Source organism: Aulonocara stuartgranti (assembly GCF_965226115.1).
Source record: "Aulonocara stuartgranti genome assembly, chromosome: 9".
NCBI classification, from domain to species: domain Eukaryota; kingdom Metazoa; phylum Chordata; class Actinopteri; order Cichliformes; family Cichlidae; genus Aulonocara; species Aulonocara stuartgranti.
The window spans coordinates 25,735,787-25,755,849 of NC_138960.1; the positions used below are offsets into that span (position 1 = coordinate 25,735,787).

A 20,063-nucleotide genomic window follows, 5' to 3' on the forward strand; every position below is an offset into this window, starting at 1 on the left:
AACTTCCAGAACGCGCATATTTGAGTGTCTGCGAGCGAGCGCGCATTTGTATGGATAAACGCGTGTTGTGCGCGGGCATGTGAGAGGAGAGAGAGAGAGAGAGAGAGAGAGAGAGAGAGAGAGAGAGAGAGAGAGAGAGAGATTTTACTCATTGTAATGCACAGAGCGACCTGCCCTCTTTTTGAAAAAAAAAAGCGAGAAAGCGCAGCCATGCTTTGCAGAGGCTACAGCGTCGCTCTCATTGGTAGCGTCAGCTTCTCGCCACACGGAGTCTTTGCTCGTTCGCTGCTACACGCCGAGAGAAACCGGGAATACACAGCGACTGCCTAGAGCTGCGGTGAAGTAATAACGCTCAGATGAAGTGAAAGAAACAGCAGGGCACGGATAAATACGAGCAGAGCGCACGGTGTGCTTGGGATCCACCATATGGCGTGGACCATTTCCACGGTGAGTATTTTCCGCCGGCGTTTGCTTTATAATCAAGCCTTTGAGCAATTATTGATGAGCTGATTTGCGTCTTTTTGCTCCCGCCGTTGGTAACGCGTGCGTTTTAAGAGAATAAAACGGATGGCGATCGTTCTCCGTGCAGATAACGGGTCCCTGTGTACGCTGCACTTGCCATTGTTATTGCGGGCTTCAGGGAAAAATCCACTACTAGTTTAAAAAAAAGGATGAGTAAAGACGTTAGAAAAAGCCGAGCAGGCTTAACGAGCGGGATTTGTTTTTATGGTTTCATGATTGTTCAGAAGGGGGAAGAGGACGGAGGATATCTGAGCCTCATCGTTTGTTCGTTGCACGGCGCGTGAGGACAATAGGGGTCATTTTCTTCTGGGAGGCGAGAGAGGGAGAGGGAGAGAGAGAAGAACTGGTGAAATATGGTGATTTGCTGACAAGTCGCGATGGAGCTCCAAACAGGGGTCGACGCGAGAGTCGGACTGTTTTCAGGGGATAGGGACGTTTCCGTCTAAAATGGCGATTCCCTTTGTTTCTGTATCCCTCTCCTCTGTGTTCCAGCGAGTGGGTGATGCATTGCAATTAGTCTACAATCTACGAGCCTGCGCCTTCTCTTTCCCACTCCACGGTGCTTTTTGTGTGTGCGCGCGCTCTTTAACTGTAAAACAGGAGCCGTAATTTTTTTTTTTTTAAACGCTGAGCTCAGGAGATCCTCACAGTTGTGGGCAGGTGTCCGATGCGACTCTTACTCATAAACAGCAGTGACTTGGGTTGAATTTAAGCTGCTTTCGCTCTAGTTTACAAGATATGCAAATCACCGTGTGCTCCGTGAAGTCTGCATCGCTGCAGATTTCACCGGGTTATAGCTGAATTGCACAGATTCTAGGATCTCTGTCAGTTTCCCACTCAGTTGAGGCATTCGACAGGAGAGGAATTCGCATTTATGCACGTCTGAGCCACTTTCCCGTTACATTCAGCGTGCGCGTTATATAATCTGGCCATAGCACGCATAATGCACCTTGCAGTTTAGTGAACGTCACTGATTAAAAATAATAATAATATTTTGAGGGAGTAAAAATCAGCTGCAGCTCATCACCAGAAGCTAAATGCAGCACTTGTCAAACTCACGTCAAGCGGCGCGATCAGAATGACACAAGCATCTCTCCATCGTTACTGTGTGCAGGGAGTGCGTGTGCGCATGCCCACGTGAGTGTGGGTCTATGTGTGAGTGTAGGTACACGTGTGTTCTCTCTTCTTTTCTTTTCTTTTTTTTTTTGAATAGTGCAATGTTGCATAACTGATCACAGCCAATGCCAGATTTGGGGCTTCACAATTTGCTAGACCATTGTTGGCATTTCCTCTGCCAGCACGCGCACATCCGCATGCACGCACCAACGCAAACACACACACCAACCAGCAGCAGAACTATTAACACATGTCGGCGATAAACGTTAATTCTCGGATTGGGAAGTCGTCAATTTCCCTCCTAGTTTCAAGGACACGGGGCAGCGATGAGGAGGACGCTGGGTAATATAGAGGAACATCTGTTTGCCTGGTGACGTCAGCACCCCCCCCTTTCATCCCAATCCTCTTGTGCTGAAGCCAGATGCCTCATTTGTTTGGCTGGAGCACCATTAATCCCAAAGTCAGAGGAAAAGACCGGACGGAGAGAGATCAGTCCCATTTAGGTGGTGCCCGCGCCGGGATCAGCTCGGTCTCGATGTCCCGGTGCGTTTGCTACGGATGCACGCGCGCGCACAGTGCGCACCGATGCGCTCAGGACACCGGCAGTTTCTCGGGGTTCTTCGGCTGCCCGGTTTGCGATTTGCGGCAATTTTAACCTGTGACCCGCAAAGAGAGGCTGCAGGCGTTTGTGTGTGCGTGTGTGCGTGTATCTATAGATGATGTGAGGAGGGCGTTATGAGGCTATAGGAAAATCAATATTTTGCACGCGGACCTTTTTCCTCCTTTTTTGGACGCCGAGTGATGTTTCTGAACAGGTCAATGTGGAATATGAGAATTTGTCATTTGCAATTCAATATGACGCATTTGTGTTTTCTTTTTCCTTAGGTGCACTATGGGATAATGGAGGATTTTTTTTAATGCCTTCCTCGGTTTTGGACAAAAAGCAGTCGACGGACACGGATCAAGTCATTTTTGACTGCTAAAGCGGTCTGGGACGTATAATCACTTTGCCTCCAAACTGGCTGTTCTGCGTTAAAGTCCTGTAACTTAACCTCTTTTTTTTCTCCAGCTGAATGTTTTTCCCCCGCTCACACATACACTCTAAGGTAGGCCTGTACAATCACCGGGAGAGGATCTGATCTCTTTTGATGCATACGGGATGCTTTGGATTTAAAAAAAAAATCTTTACATTTTTGGCCAAACTTGACATCCCAAAAACATCTTTAGTTACACGTCAGAGGCCTCGGAGGCTGCAGAAATAAAGACTGATTATTATTTGTCGTAACAGGTTTTACGCAAAGGTTTGGAGGTGTCTGCCCTTTTCCCACAGTAGAGTGGATGCAGCTGGTGAAGCACGGACACACACACACACGCGCAAACACACACAGATGAGCGGGTTGTGTCTCTCCGTGTTCACAGCGGACCTTGATTTAATGTCTTACAATTAAGGCACGCGGTGAATGCCAAGAGATGATCTTCCTATCTTCTCCGATCTGCACACCCCAGAAATCAAAAGTTTAAAGTTGCAGATTTATTTTTTTAAGAAAAAAAAAGATAGATAGCCTATAATGTTATTAAAACTATACTGGTGGCGTTCTCACACTGAACTTTTGCTCTTGTGTTTCAAACTGTAATTCGTGTGCCGTCATTCGTGTGCTGTCTCTTTTCCTCCTGCATTTAACAATAAACAAAATACAATATTTGAAAGCTCTTTATTTATATGAACATATTTGCTCCAGTGTGTGTGTGTGTGTGTGTGTGTGTGTGTCGGTGGGAGCTGTCCATCCTCACATAGGCTACCCGGAGCGCTGTCCACCCTCTGTGGTGCTGAAATCTGCGCGCCACCGATCAGCCTTTTGTTTCACTTGCCCGCCGGTGGAAAAGCGGAAATGGCTCAACTTCTTCTCTGTAGTGCAGGAATGCAGTCCGGACTCCTCGACGTAGAAACGCAAGCAACTGCGTTAGAAGAAATTTCGACATTCTTGCATTTTGCAGGCACCTCAAATGTTCTTTATGTACATATATTTACTTATTAATTTATTCTAAGTGTGGAAATTCGTGAAAATCTGCAAATGGAGTGACGGCTGGCATTACCGTTGAGCTCATTCGGTTCTAAAAATAGCATAAAAACATCCCCACACATTTTTACTTCTAATCATCGTCGCACGAATTTATCAGCGACCCATTTCCCCCCTAAAACTTGCTTAGAGGAAAAAAAAATATTTTGTACAAATGACAATTATCACAGTAAAGAGGTTCTAACCCCCTCCCCCCACAAAAACCATATAGAGCCTCGCGTGACAAGGATAATAAACCATGATTTATTGGATCTGCATATTAATTTCCATAAGTACGCGTGGTGCCTTTGCGGAATGTAAATGAGGAGGACGACCGTGGAGCTTGTGGCTTAAACACTCGCATGGACTTTAAACGAATATCAGGTTTTTAAAATGTGCTTCACCAAAATCATTGGCTCAAGCAGATGAATGCAGACCACTAACTGTGAGAGTCTTGTGGCATTTCCGCTGGATGAAATAACATCCTTCGATCTTAGTGTGTCGCCTGGTGGCGTCCGCACGCAATATCAAACCGTAATGGAGACTCTCTCTTCCGGACAGTTATAGATCAGTGGGGCTTCATTTAGTACGACTCATGTTAGAGTATTTATTTATTTATCTGGACGCATTTCTGTTTTTCATTCAGATGATTGGCTCCATGTTGCACACACCGACAGAAAATAATCAGATCTTAATTAATGACATGAGTCTGTGCGCTTCATGTAGATAGAAGGATAAGCGGGGCCTGGCTAAAGTGGGGAGGGGAGCACATAAAAGTCATTTCACCAAATCATCAGTTTATTTCCTTTAAGTCTTCCAGAGAAACATATCTGGATCAGCGTAAGCATAAACTGAATCTCTAAGTACAGTCAACGGATTCCACAGTGCGCATGATCGGTTGCCGTAGTGTTTAAAATCAGCTGAGTGGTTAAGGAGGGGGACTGACAGTTTAAGAAGTCCGCTCTAACATCCACCTGCTCGGGTGGTTAATATCATTACAAATGAAACTACAACTCGGTCGCCTCATGAATTAAAAAAGAGCAGTCTGCCTGCCGTGTCATGTATTTGGTACACTGGTGGGTCTCAGTGCAGGGAACCACATTACAAAATTGAAATTTCATATCTGAACTCAGCAGCCCTGGAGTCTGGTTTCTACTGATAACCAAAATCTTCAAAGTTGAATGAAATCCATGAGGCTGCCATAAAGCATGTTCATCATGCTCCTGCTTTGCCTTCAGCTCCTCCTGCACGGGCTGCTCAGGACGTCAGAAGAACTCTGCTGCCCTCTTGTGGCGGAAATTGATAAATGCTGTTAAACAGCACATACAAGATTTAGTAAAGAGCAAATTCTTAAAGATCCCCTGAAGGCATGTTTATAAACAGGCTCTCTTTTGAGTGATATTTTTTTGGGGTGATATCGGGTTTTTTTTGTTTTTGTTTTTTTTTTAAATTATTTCCATAAAAAGCTCAGCGTGGTTGGAAAGCTTGAAAATGGCACTACGAGCTCTTCCATTATTGAAATAATGGAGAAATAGATCAGTGTTGTTTGGCTTGTAACAAACAGGAATTCCAGCAATACAAGGGTCAATGTAAAGAAATAAGAACACATTAAAAAAAAAGATAAAACACCACAGATTAAAAAATTTTTTTAAAAAAGAGTGAAAAAAATAAAAATAAACATGTCGATCAATGCCTCATCAAACAAGTTTTGTTCTAAAACAAAACAAACAAACAAAAACCTAAGGATTTTTCCTCCATGTTTTTTTCTATCCATCCATTCTCTTTTGCTTATCCAATTCAGGGTTGTGGGCTGGGCAGGTGGGTGGGGGATCCCATCCTAGTTACCATAGGACAAAAGTAAAACCTGGAAATGTCGCAGCAACACAGAGAGACAAATAACCATTCACACTCACACTGGACTGTGGGAAATACTCAAAGAGAACTCACACAATCACAGGGAGAACATGCAAACTCCACACATGAAGGTGGAAGGTGGAGACGAACCAGAACCTTCTTGCTGTACGGCAACCGTTTAGTTAACTAAAATGTTCCTTCACACATGTAGTTTTAGTTTTCAGTTTATATTTAGTTAACTACAATAACCTTTGTTTTTAGTCAACTATAATAACCTTGCTCCAGAGCAAGCTGCATGTGTTAAATTCTGAAACATGCATCATTCTGCAGTGAAGCTTCCATGAAGAGTCACCAATACACCTTTTTAAATGAGGACAGAGGAGAAAACAGATGATATTATGAGTGTTGGTAAATTGCATTTAGAAAAACGTGATTTCAGGAGATAAAAGCAAAAAAAAAAAAAAAAAAAAAAAATCATTTATGAGCATTTTGTTAATGTATTTGTTTGTCTGTTTTTAAAAGCAACAATTCAAATTATATTTAATGGAGTCAAAGTGTGTCAATGGCAGAACATAAAAAACTAGATATACTTCTATAAATAATGTGTCTGACCTGGATTATAAAACGTGGATTTATGTCTGGAATAGTTCCAAGTGTTGCAGTCCTACAACAAGCTCCAAATGCACAGTTTTGTCTGAGAAACAGTCCAAGTCTCAAAGATATTTTACAATAATATAAGGCAAAAATGATCATTACTACATTGGAAAGGCTCCCCCTTCTTCTTAACAACTCTGCTTGAAAAATGAGTCAGTTTAATCTGTCTATGTGTTTTTGTTTTTACTTTTCAGCATCTAAACTTCTCTTTTGTCCCAGCAGAAATCCTTTTCTTCGACAGTTTTGCCTTCATGGTCTCCTCATTACCAAAGTGCTGACGTACTGTGACTGTAATGGCTGTGCCACCGTCCTCACCCATCTTATCTCATTAGCCGGACCTGATTGGCCATGAAGGTGTTCTCTTGCCATCTCAGAATAAAGTGACTGTCTTTGCCACTTCTTAGATCATAACTCCCCAACTATTCCCCCCCCCCCCCCCCCCCCAAGAGAGACATAAGCAAATTAAAATATGTTCGGAAAGAGCTAAAACGTTGACCTTGAACGTGTGGAACAATTTCAGCGCTTGTGATGCTGTTGCAAAGAGAGGATTCTGACTTTAATTACCAGTTTGTATAATTCTTTACAGTAACTAAAGGGAGATTTAGTAGTACTTATATGAAAGATATGAACATAACAAAGGCCAAACGATGTCATTTTTAGAGAACAAAACACATCTTAACATTAAAATTAGAGTCTACTTTAAACATGGAGACTGATATTTCATTCTTTTACTATAAATGTTTCTAACTCTGAGGATCTAGCTACAAATCCCAGTAAATTTATCAATAATACTTTGTAATGAATCATTTTACATCTGACCAGATACTGTCAACACAGTATCTGTTAACTCAGAACTTGCTAAGATGCTTTTCAGACTGTTTTTGAAGTCATGACTGCAAATGGATTTTACAGACTAGCTAAGAAATAAAACAGGGAAGAATGGCATCGCAACTATTTAAATTAAAATATCTCAAATGTTTCTACTCTCTGACTCCATTTCTCTCCATGTCACAAATGGAAAAACATGATTTCAAAACAAGACGACTTTCTGGAATATCTTCAGTGGGTGACTCACTGAACAGACTTTTCCACTGATATTTAGCTGCCAAGAAACCAAACCAGAGGGCGAAAAGAATTAAGGCACATTCACTGCGGTTTGAAAGCAGTGGTCAGCTCTAATCACTGCTAAAGGTACCTTTAATGTGTGCAGCAGACATGCCATGGTAAATAACCATGGTTACTTGGATAGAAGAAGGGGGAAGAGTGTGTCCTTTAAGGCGTTGAAACGAGCGCCTACGAATGAGTTCTTGTGGAGAGTAATTGCAGAAATTACTGTTAGCAGCTGAAATGTCTGTGAGAAGGCTGCATGCTGCATTGTGAGCTTCTCTGAGCTACAATGAACTTAAGTTTCACCTGTGGAGTTTAGGCCTGTACCCTCTGCAATGAAACCTAGCTCAGATATAAACTATGGAGCTCTACGCTGAGCTCCAGCCCACCATAACCCTGCAGTTACCTCTTTTAAACCACATTACTCACCAAAGTGCAATTTAAGATCAAACTTTCAATGGGCTGGAAGTCATGCAAAGCAGTGAATTTGATTAGACCCTTCCTCAGAGTCAGTTAATATCTTCCAAACATGTTGACAAAGGTTCACAGGATCAGTTATTCTCTCTAAACATAAGTCTCAGACCCAATCAGAAGTAATGTTGCCTAGCAACTATTAACAGATTACAGACATCTTAGTATAAATTGTTTCTAAATGGTAAACAATTAATCTTCACTTGCAAAAAAACAAGCATTGAAGCACCTTTTTAAACTTTTTAAAAGTTTAAAAGTTATATCTAGTATGTTTCTTTAACAGTGTGCATCTCCTTGTTTCTTTTGAGTGTTTATAATCAAGCCCATAATTTATTTTGGTTGCTTCGGTGCTTAAAAGGAACGTTCTTTATCTCATTATTTCACCACTATAAAACCTTAACCCTGCACTACAATCTGAAGTCTTGAAATACAGATTCAAATGTTAAAAATCAGGATTTTTTAAAGCAAGAAATCACGTGATTTAAATGCTAAAGGAGGTCGTGGGCTCTATCTGAATAAAACCTATGACGTTTGACTTTCCAGTATGGTTGTACTGCACTATACCATCCACAAGATGGCAGTATGAGCACAGGTAAAGCTTGGCAAGCCCGCAGATCTATCATGGGAAATCTGACACAACGTGAGATAAACGCTACAACAGTGAAATGAAAAGGTTCGTGTTGTTCTGGAGTACAATTGTAATCCAGAATTGTACTTATTGTGATAAAACTAAACTTAAGTGGGCGAACAATCGAAAAAGCAACAAAAATTATTGAATTAAAACATTATGCCAATATCTTTTCATTTGAATAAAGCAGTAAGAGATCAGCGAAATTATCTCCTCTCTGAGCTAAAACAGCTTTAAGATTATAGACGTTGGTTAATTTGCGACTCTTGAAAAGGATACAAACTGATGTCTCGTAACCAAATCAGTGAAGCGGGCTATTTTATGATCGGGGGGGATCTTTGCAAAGATCTTGAACCCAAAGCGTATTACAGAAGAGAGACAGAGCGCATGCTGCTTTGTTTGCCATCCTTTAAATACCAATAATTAAAACGTTAACGTGATTGGGTGGTGAGTGCCAGGGGGAGAGGGTGTCTGTATCCCAATAGGCGAATCCTTTTTAATAACCCGCCTCGAGATAATGATGTAAAAAGGACCGAAGCGTCTTGTGCGTAACCAGGGTTATCGTGGAGATCCGGTGAAGGTGAATCAGACACAGAAAGGGAGAGAGGCAGGAGAGAGTGGCTCTTATTACGTGAGGCTCCTCCTCGTCTCTACACCTCAGCTGACAAGTGGAGCGAGCCTGCAACTTCACCACTGACACACAACTAAACTCGTGAAGGACAAACAGAGGAAGAAACTCTGAGACGTGCGTCAAGAGTTTCCCGAAGAGACCATAGCCTGCAACGACGCGGAATCCACGAGGCTATGGACAGGAGGATGAACTTGAACGTAAGCGGAGGGGACATTTTTCACAAAACTCTGAGCGCCGTGTCCACTAAAAAAATGGACCCTTTCAGATCGTCGGCCGGCATCGAACTACCAGCCAGAGACCGCCAGTCACCAATCAGCTGCTTTGACCAGGCCGAGCCAGACCCGATTCAACCGGGAGGACTGGCAGGAGGCAGAGGGGGGACGCTGGGTCTGCCGATGGGATCTTTGTGCGTAAAGTACGGAGAGAGCGCCAACAGGACCTCGGCAGCGGAGAGCAGCGGAGGTGAGCAGAGTCCCGACGATGACAGCGACGGCAGGTGTGACATGGTCCTCCTCAGCGATGGGCGGACGGTGAGCGCAGGGAAAGCTGAAGGAGGTAAGAAAACCAAAGAGCAGAAAACACTGAGGCTAAACATCAATGCCAGAGAAAGACGACGGATGCACGATCTGAACGACGCGCTGGATGAGCTCAGAGCGGTCATCCCCTACGCGCACAGCCCGTCAGTGCGGAAACTCTCCAAAATTGCCACTTTGCTGCTCGCCAAAAACTACATCCTCATGCAGTCACAGGCGCTGGAAGAGATGAGGAGGCTAGTGATGTATCTCAACCAGGGCCAAGCCATTTCTGCCGCTTCCATACCGGCCACCACTGCCCTCGCAGCTCCCGGCTTGGGCGCGTACGACCAACCGGGTGGATACCCCTTCCCCACCGGAGTGGCCGGGTCCTCCTGCCCCGATAAATGTGCCCTGTTCAACAATGCCACTTCCAGCCTCTGCAAACAGTGCACTGACAAGCCTTAACGCGCCTGACAAAGACTCCGAGAAGCACACGAGAAAGAAGAACCCACTTTTAAGGACACTTTTGGAGAGGAAAACCAGTGAAGTCAGTAGGCTAGAGACAAAAAAGGAAAAAAAAAGAAAGAAAAAGTAATGGCGACGAATACTTTTATGATATTTACTAAATGCATTAAAACGCGCTTTTTTTTGTTCAAACATTACTTGATTGTGAATATAAATCATCCTTAAAGTGCTGGTATGAATGACAGTGAAGACCAAACAGACGTACAGTAGGGCCTGTGAGAATGGCTGCAAGTGTTGATTTGAGTGAGTTGTTGATCACTTGCTCTGTGATGGACACTTTTGGAAATTTGGGTGACCTGACAACTTGCGATTCTTTCCACTTGAGTAGATGGACATCTTGTCGAAGCGGTCCACACTCACTCTCTGCTGCTTTCTCATTTATTCACGGTTTTCTTTCCATTCAAGTCAGAGACTTTTCCTCTTTTTTTTTTTTTTTGGTTTAAGGCCTGCTTTCACGAAGTTTTTCTGCTGAGCAAGTGGAATGCTATGAGCAAGGAAAGTCAAACGAAACAGCGAGTTAAGAGGTTGAATCAGTCAGATGTTTATGTGCTAATTTTAGACACTTGTTAATCGTTGCGCACGCCTATTGCAATTCTTTTTGGGGGTGAGGGGGCACTGTCATATAATAAACATCCAGATTTCTTTTTGTTAAAATCCTGAATTGAAGCTTATCACGTGTTTCGATGTGCTTTTGTAATTTATTCATTTGAATATCTATGATGGATATTTTTTGCTTGCATTGCACATTGTCGTCTCTCTTTTTCTTGTATTTTTGTTTTCTTTTGAAACATGACGATTGAGGTCTTCAGATTATTCGCGTTGTCAGGTCGGGCTGTGGATTATTGTAGATACCTTAGTTATTATAAGAGCAGAGGAGGGCCGTTTGTATGTATTTCAGTGTTGAAAAGCTTTATTAAAATATTTTGAACAACAGAAAAAGAAAATCTGATTATTCATGTGAAGTGTAGCGCACGTGGAATCAGAGCGAGCTGCCTTTAACTGTTAATTGTTCTTGTTGATTTTTATTTTATTTTTATTTTTTTTGGGGGGGGGGGGGGTTAATTTTTTTTTTTTTTAAAAGGATAACTTTAGAGCCTCTCTGTTCTAGGAGCGATGCAGCTCTCATTTGTCAGTCTCTGCATTCTCACCAGGTGTCATGCAGAGAGGGGAAATAATGCTCAACAATTTTCTGCTCCATCAAAACCGGTAACTTTTCTTGTCTTAAGTCTTGGGAACGAAGGCCAGACGTGGGTGGGCGAACGTTCAGGGCAACATTAAGATGTTTGTGCTCCACGGACTAAAAGAAAAAATAAAGAGAAAAGAAAGAAAGACAACAAACCCCAAAAACAAACAAAAAAAAAACCCCCACACACTCTGATGACCTTTACTGTGGATGTTGAGACAATTTCCACGCCTGTGTGTAATAATATGATAATGCGAAAACAAGTGTGTATGAAAACTGTCGGCAGTAATACCTGGCCTCGCATAATCAAACAGATCGTTAAGGCAATTAGACCTCCACACTGTGATTAAGAAATGTAATTAAGACTGTTTCATTGCCGCAATTTGGTGTCTTTACTTAGAACGCAACCATCAGCTGCTCTGCGATCGACTCAAGCTTCGTCCCCCTCACTTCACTGTCCACATCGAAAACAATTTGATAAGGAAATGCTTTTGAAACAGTAAAGCCAATCTAGCATTAAATCTCCACGATCTCCCCCCCTAAAAGGCAGGGTAAATATCGTGAAAGCTTCAGCACCATGGACAGAGGCCACAGACTTCACATTTCAGACCATGAATTAGCACCGATCATTTCGCACCACAGATTTCCCCGAACTTTTTAATACAATCAACTAAATTCAATACAGCAAACGTCTTGCCAATAAATGTTTCTGTTGTAGATGGATACTGTGATATTTTAGGCACAGCTTTCATTTGAAATCGTCAAACAAGCTTCAAGCTTGCAGAGCCATACACCAAAAACCTCTTTAAATGTAACATGCTCAATGTTTTATCCTAATAATTTTAACCAAAAGCCTGCATCTTTATCTCATTTTTCCACATAGAAGCAAACAAATATGAAAATGTGTTAACAATGCTGGTTTCTGATTTTTTTTATTTATTGTTTTTTTATTTTTACTAGTCTCCGATCTAAGCTTTGTGTCTGTATGATGAGCCATTCTGACAACAGGGTCATTACAGTGTCCCATTTAATCCCATCACACCCCTGAATGCCTTGAATCTTCACAGAAGAGCCCTTAATCAAGACTGGAAATAATCAGGAGACATCAAAACAGCTCTGGAGTGAAAATCCTGTCAGCAACTCACGTTACAGGATTTAAGCTTTTATTTATTTATTTACTGTAGTTTAAACACAGAGATGAGGCTTTTTTTTCTCCCCCTGCTGCTGTTTGAAAATGAGACTTCACAAAAATATTAATTATGCAATATGCATTAATGCATAAATGAGTGGAGCATTTAACCCATACTAATATTCACATTAGCCCATAAGAGGAGATTCCCCAGGGATGAGAGAGAGCCATATGGGTGCATAAAACAGAACACAACATCCAAAGGAAAACAGACAACAGCATAAAATATCAATGTAAAGGCAGAGGACAATTTTAGAGCAAACATGAGGAGCAGGTTTGTATAAGAAAAAGTAAGAAACTGAATAATCGAAAGTCTCCATGATCCTCTTGATAAGGGAGCTGCTAGATACTTGGTATTTCAGCCATTTTTACAAGTAGGTGAAATGTCATGTACACACAAGGGTGCCTGAAATGTTAAGCTGGGCCGGGCAGCGATAGAGCCCCAAGATGCCTCATGAAAACAGAAAAAAATGGGAGGATTTCAAGCTTCTTCTTTTTTTATCCATTTTTTTTAAAGTGGCCACCAACCAAGTCATAATAGGGAGCATCGCTTTTATCCAAAAGCCTAATAAAGCTGCATCTGTCTTTAAAGCATTTACAGTGGGAATCGGGACTGACGAATAAAACTGGAAGATAACAAAAAAACCCACCCCTTTCATAAACTATAAAATGTCCAATTTGCCATATCAGTGGGCAGCAGGGCGCTCGTTCATAACGCAGCTGCTGTGTATGCTAAAGATGATAAACATTAAAAATATACATAAGTACACCAAATTGAAATGTCTCCTTCATATCAGTAGCTGGCAAAACTCTGACAATGGATTCATCCATGCTGTGTCACACGCTGTGTATAAAGATATATGTGCTGCACTGGTTGAGGCACCAAATCAACTGCTGGGCGGTACTTCATTTTTGTCAGGCCACTGATAGCAATGCATAATGTTGTTGGTGCACGCAATGCTGGCTAATAGAACTGTGAAGCTAAAGAGGTAAACTGCTTACATTGAGTAGTACAAATTTGAACTTCTTAACAGTGAAACCGTCATTATCAGATGCACTGTAGGGCCGATATATGAAGCTAGTCTTCGTAGATGAGCCCATTATCACATTCGAGAAATTTACTTGAGCTTTTTCTGAACTTCAGCTACAAATCTTTCCAATAGCACTTTTATTAGAAACTTTGCTTATTAGACAAGGAATACTGAATGCAGTTTTTAGGCTAAACCGTCCAAACTTGCTGAATATTTCCAAATCTTTACAACAATTAAATATATGCTTACCACCTTTAAAACACAAATAGGGTTGTTTTAAGGAGCTAAAAAAATGTCCAAATCCATCTACTCATTCTTTGTGTGCAGGAAGATAAACACCACATTTGATTTAAGGTTGCCCTGAACAAGACCAGGTGTGGATCTTACAGATTAATGCTATAACTAAGCCTTTCCTTTCAAAACAGAAACGATCCCTATTATAATATTTAAACATTGATGCTTGAAGGAGCTGTTTAACTGTAATAAAGGTTTTTATTTAGAGATGCTTTGTTGTAACTCTGAGCTGCTTTATATCTGTAAATATAAAGAATACTGACGCCGACTTAGACCACTTTCGCTGCAATAACATTCAGTATTTCCTGCATATTTCTAACTGTTTTCCCACTCACCTAACGAGCTCCTAATTCATTACATCGCAAATGTTTTTATCTCGGAGGCAGCCTCGAGGTCAGGTAAACATATGGCAGCTCGTTTAGCTCTGAAAGTTCTAACAGGGCACAATAAATGACGTAGCAAAGTGTGATTATCCCCTCATCTGGAATACAACAGTTGAGTAACATCTCTAATATTCCAACTGCCTCCATATTAATCAGATTAAAACCCCAATCTCCTAATCCCTGTTTACCGATGGCTCTGTCTTTCTGCCGTAATCTGATGTTCTTTTATTCCGCTGGGATTAAACTGTGTCATGGCTGAGCACAGTAATTTGGTGGTGGCCGTGTTGTTGTTGTGGACAGCACTGGCTCTTTGTTGCTGTACAGGTTGTTTATTCCAGAAGAAAAAAAAAAGACAAAAAACAATTTACTCTGTGGCTTGAACAAACAAGAACAGGCGATGAAGTGAACTGCATTCATTGTTCAAATATTTGTGCCAAATAAATCAAATTATGAACGCCGTTGGGAGGCAATTCACTCGATTTGATGCCGTTTTATGGGGCCGTTGCCTGAAATATACTTTGAGCTTTGGTGTGCTTTCCATGCGCGTGTTGATTTTATTAAGAAATTACTTGTTATCCACACATCTTGATAAAAGAAACAATTTATTTTTCATTGAATTTACAGATTACACGATCGTTTTAACGTCAAAAACTAACTTCCGGTGGCGCAGTGGTCAAAGCTTCCCCGACAGCTGTGAACTTTCCATTTATGTGACCTTAACATCGAGATAATGTGCTTGATTAGAGCGGATGGAGAACTCACAGTGACCCGAGCGGCCGCTCTGGATTATGTTAACAGCACCACGCTCGGCTGCACTCAGCCACGTCGATGCAAACCTTAAAAAGAGTGAAGGATTTAAACTAAAACGTGAAACTGCAATGGTTTTTGTGTACTTCACCTGTGAGAGAGACAGATCCTGCTCGTCCTGCTCAATATGCAGATCGTGACCCTCTCAGGGTTCATTAAAGCCAAGGCGAGGTGGATTTCATCTCCATTTTCTCATATTCATTAACTCTGGCTTTCACACTGAAATAAAGACACGAGGAAGACACAATAACACCGAGAGTCACTCGCTTCTCATTTAATGTACACACACACTTTTTCTTTGTTTCCCTCCCATACACACGCCGATCACGAGACAAATGAAAGGCCTGACCAATAGGGAGGTGTGTAGCGCTATAAAGAAGACATTGCCTGATACAACCTCAATTCTGTGTTGTGATAATGACAACCACCTATTTATGTGCTGTTCCTACAACAATTCATCACCTGATTGCTGAACAGGTTTCTGATTAGAGTGTAATCTGAAGATTAGGATGCACTATGAGCAAGGTCAGCTATATAGCAAACAAAGGCATAAATTCAGTCATAAAACAGTTCAAACGGTGACTGGATCTGAGGCCAGCTACTCAATGATAACGCGCTGCCACTTTCTAGGAACACAGAAGAATTTACAAAGTGGGTTTCGGCCTAAAACGTGGGAAGAATAAACCAACAATCTCGTTCCCTCCCTTTGAAAAATCTGTCACGTTACTAGAGCATGAAACCCCGCCGTTAGTGTAACACTTGCTTGGCTGATCTTCCTGATGTGCTGAGTGCCACTCCAGGCTTCAGTATATCTGTCTGAGCAGAGGTCTTTAACAGCCATGAATGCCAAGCATGGGGGAGGCAGGCCAGGCCAAGCGTAACCATGGCGGCCCAATGTCCTTGGCTCCTTGGCGGCCTTCACCTCACACTCCCTGCACAGTGAATTTTATGGCTAATTTCCGGCAATTTATCCTGGCACTTTCAGAAGAGAGATTCCTGCGGGAATAATGTGCATAATTTGCATAAATCATCCTGATAGAATGCATATCAGCATGTAACCCCCCTGTCTGATGCCGCAGCGTTTACTTTGTAATCAAAACTGACTCTTTTCCACCGGCGGAAGCACAAGAGCCACGAGAAGAGGGTCTGGGTTTAGGTGAGTAATTACAAAGAAATGAAACACGCATACAGGGGCTCGTGAAGAAAAAGCTCAATGAAACTTTTGGGAATAAAAAAAAACAAACAAAAAAAACATGAAATCCAAGCTACAGGGAATACATCTGAACTATATTAAGTATTTATATATTTAGCTGCTTTTAAAATGCACAAAAAGAGAAGTAGTCTGATCTCCGTTTCGCGTGTGGCACAGTTTAGCACTAGTTTTCTTTTTGCCACATTCTTATATCAATTCCTAATTTAAAACAATTTCCTCCCACTGTCTTTCCGTGTCCTTAGCGCCGCATAAGTGAGACTTCGATTGCAGTTCAGTCCACAGCGCCTGTTCTCAAAAGCTCCCTCTGTGTAAGCAGCCAGTTGTCTGAGGGGAAGAGACGTGGGTCAGTGCGAGGCTTCCCCCCCTTGCTGTGATCGAATCTGACGTACAGTGAGAATGTGCATATTCTCTTGGACTGCCTTCGTTACAATAATCAGCCGTGGTCAAATCGACTTTGTTGGTCGAGGAAGTGCGAGATGAAAGAGAGAAATGGAGCACAATAGGAAGAGGAGGTTTTTGTCTTTCAGCGCGCACGCAGACAAAAGGCATGTGGCCTGATGGAAATGCTATAGAGCATGCAAGCTGCACAAGAGGTAGTGGGTTAACTAATCAGAGAAGACACACAGACAAAACATAGCTGCACGGGGAGAGAGTGCTGCACTCGTTAAATGCATTCGTTTTCGTGACTGACAGGGTGTATGTGGGGTTTTTTGTTGTTTTGTTTTTTTTGGTGCGTGTGCATTTAAGAGGAGCAGCCTTCATTGAAGCGAGCAGATTTGTGTATCCACACTACCAGGTTCCTCCACTGGCCTTCACCCGAGAATCTCAGGATCTCCGATGGTATCACTGGTGACAACGGGACAGTCGTCCGCTGGATAGACGTTAATCACAATAATACAGGGCAGGCTAATCACGACTCACTGATCAAGCGCTTAATGACATGCCTGCCGTACCCACTGTAACCAGCCCGCTGCTGAGGGATTCACACACCAAGGCTAGCCCCTTTTGTGGGGGGCAGGAGGAGGAGGAGGAGAAGGAGGATGGCGGTTATGAGCCTGGTGCACAGCCATCCAGACAATAATTACTCGATGACTGTGGTCACATTAAGGATCAGTCAAAGCAGATTAATTTCGACTGATAGCATTGGTCCCTCCTAAATGCAGATTTTCTTAATAAGAGTGAAATTGTGCCACTGCGAGGTTAGGCACAGAGAGAGATTTGCTTATACGGCGATACTGCAATTACTTATCTGGAGAGACAATGTCTTCTTGTTTGCACAAATCAAACTGTACTTCTGAATGTCAGTGCAAAAATTACCACACAAATGTGTAGTTTTTTAGTGTTGTTTTGTTTGTTTTAATATCGACTGGTCTGACGTGTGTGTGTTTGCATGCAGGAACCGTATGCATCACCACATACGAGACTGCTTGTGTGGTACGGGTAGGCCTTTCAGTAAGTACCCAGAGACCCCCCAAGAATTACCCAGAGCAGAGAGGACAGCATCTGTTTGTGTGCTTGTGCCGAGCAAACAAGGCAATTTAGAGAACACCAAGGGAGCTGCTAATAAACACAACCTTATTCCCCCTTCCTCCTACACCTGGCGCTGAATATTGCAGCACTACAGTGAGGATGCCTGTCTGCATGTGTGTGCATCTATATGTATGTGTGAGAGATAGAGTGTGTATGTGTGTGATGCAATGCCTCGTTGACTTGACCAGGAGGGCTGTTATGGGGCTTTTGCAAGTGTGCATGTGATCGAGCGTGTATGTGTTATAAGGGAGCATGAGAAAATGTGCAACATGCGTGTGCAACCATTCATCATTCTGCAGTGAGAGGCATGCCAGTGCTGCTGGGAAATGGCAGGTCTGTGTCCCATCACACCCTGGCGTCTTTGTCTGTATGGTCAAAGCTGCGCCAAAATGTCTGCCCTGGATACCTGGCATAGAAACGGTGCTTTACTGTACACAAAGGTGTGTGAGTACCGGGCTGTCAGACACTGGACTTCTCCTACTTGGATGCCAGTCACGATGGCCTAAATGCAGTTGTCCTTTACTTTATTACGGCCAGACGAAATGGATTCTTGTGTTCATTTTTAAGGTGTTACACTTTTAAAAGCAACATTATCATTTAATAATCCAGGACCTGAATTTTCATTCATAGACATTTAAACTCTTCCCTGTTTTGCTTTTTTTATTTTATTTTCCTGCACTCCCTGCAACTGTAGCAGTAAACATGCTCTAATGAGACCTGCAGCTTTGCTCGCCGCCACCACTGACTGTGATATGAAGCCAAAGTGACACCCAGTGAAACCATGCATCAGACCAGACACAAAATGGCCGTCCAGTGCCAAACTCCGCCTTGGCTTTCACTTCGTATCACAGCACAGAGCCTGGCTGGGGAGTGAAAGCTTTACAGCACATTTAGATGAAAAACTCATGGCCCACTGTCAACATCTGTCACTACCAGGTATTTAAATCTTTTCATGTCCTTCCAAAGTACTGCAAGCCTTATATGGAGAGAAACATACATTTAAAACAATCTGTATTTACATTTGAGAGGTCTAGTTTGCATTTTAAGTGTAATTTGTTTGATCAAAGCTCAATAAATTCAGTCAAATCCATGAAATGATCCTGTTCGCCCTTCAAATATAAAAACTTCAAGGTCTCCTTAACTCTCATGTCACACACCTGGCAGCTTCAGAAAACAGACCGCAATCTCTCAGCCTTTGAGCCTTCGAGCCAAGAACCTCCTGAAATAAAAGAGTGTGAGAAAATAAGTGCAAAAGGGGAGATTAATCTGAGTTATTACATTGATTAGATTTCCAGAATGCTAATTAAAAGATGTTAGGACATGGGCCCAGCCAAGGATCAGTGGGCTCTAATGAGGACCAATAAGCCTCTGTAATCTGCGCTGTAATGAGAGTGGTTTAAATGTAAAGTTTGCGGGGAGACGAGTGAGGAGGAGGATAGATGTGGCGATCCCGGAGAACCAATTCCTATGCCGTCATTATAACCAGTAATAGCGAGGATTCACAGCCTCAGCAAAAAAGACAGAAATAAAAGTGAGATGAGCGAAAGGCAGACAGAAATTCAATTACACTAAAAGAGGGTTTGTACAATAAAAACATTTTATTATTAGACAATTAACAGGCTGGTTTAATAGCTGAAGGTCACATACCCCCTTGTCTTGTATTAGGAGGAAGCCTTTGCAAAGTAACAGGGTAATATCGTTTAATGGGTGACCAGTCACCAAACCTCGGTGCTCCTTTTATCTCGTTTTTCCCTTAAGGTTTTAAGATTTGCACACTTTTACCATATTTGAGGCAAAAATATCTGTCAGTCCGTTTATCTGATGGTATATTTAAAAATATATATCGATATTTCACGCAGAGACAGAGTAGTAAGCCTTCCTGAATATATTTATGAATCTTTATTTGCAGTACTAAAGAAAAGAAGTTCTGCAAGAAAAAAAGCAACGTGTACTGCCATGTTTATGTTTCACTGACTATCATCTTTTTTGTCTCTTTTTATGAATAAAAGCAAAATAAAATGCAACGAACAACATGATCAAGGATATGAAATGATCATCAATACCAGTTCAGCAAATAATGAACTGGAATAATTCACATGTGAGTCTAGGAAGCAAAGAGAGACAGAGGCTTGACTGGGAACACATTTTCAAAGAAGGAATCAATCTGCAGCAAAAGAAAACGGCAAAATAATACAAAGCAGACGGTAAAGGAGTCAACTGAAATTAGGAGGGTTGTTACTTATTTAGTGGATGCTCGTTATTAGCAAATGAGCCTTACTGACAGGTGCACCCCACTCATTTACAAATTACAACATATCACTATCATCAGCCAGCTAATTTATCAGGAATAATG

The 20,063-nt window shown here is 42.1% G+C and overlaps 2 protein-coding genes and 1 long non-coding RNA gene across 6 annotated transcripts in view; 2 read left to right on the plus strand and 1 right to left on the minus strand.

Annotated features, from left to right (window-relative positions):
- The window catches only part of LOC309714760 (uncharacterized protein), a 118,940-nt gene that overhangs the window by 54,760 nt on the left and 44,117 nt on the right, over positions 1–20,063 (minus strand). For 3 of the 4 annotated variants that reach the window (XR_014279012.1, XR_014279013.1, XR_014279014.1), the window contains one exon: positions 18,868–18,929. Coding sequence is in view for 1 of the 4 variants with exons in the window: in XM_082547449.1 (XP_082403575.1) it covers positions 3,487–3,594 (108 nt within the window). In the remaining 3 variants the exon portion in view is untranslated. Of the gene's footprint in view, positions 1–3,429; positions 3,595–18,867; positions 18,930–20,063 lie in introns of all 4 variants that reach the window. The other variant, XM_082547449.1, reaches the window with a different exon arrangement.
- Positions 143–3,338, plus strand: LOC309714762. Its single transcript, XR_014279015.1, has 2 exons — positions 143–447; positions 2,524–3,338. It is a non-coding gene; the product is annotated as an uncharacterized lncRNA (long non-coding RNA).
- bhlhe22 (basic helix-loop-helix family, member e22) lies at positions 8,782–11,028 on the plus strand. Its single transcript, XM_082547447.1, has one exon. The coding sequence runs from the start codon at positions 9,214–9,216 to the stop codon at positions 10,018–10,020; it is 807 nt and encodes a 268-aa protein (XP_082403573.1). The 5' UTR covers positions 8,782–9,213; the 3' UTR covers positions 10,021–11,028.

What these genes read in the sequence shown, in the direction of transcription:
- bhlhe22 (XM_082547447.1), top strand. Translation starts at nt 9,214, where the DNA reads ATGGACAGGAGGATGAACTTGAACGTAAGCGGAGGGGACATTTTTCAC.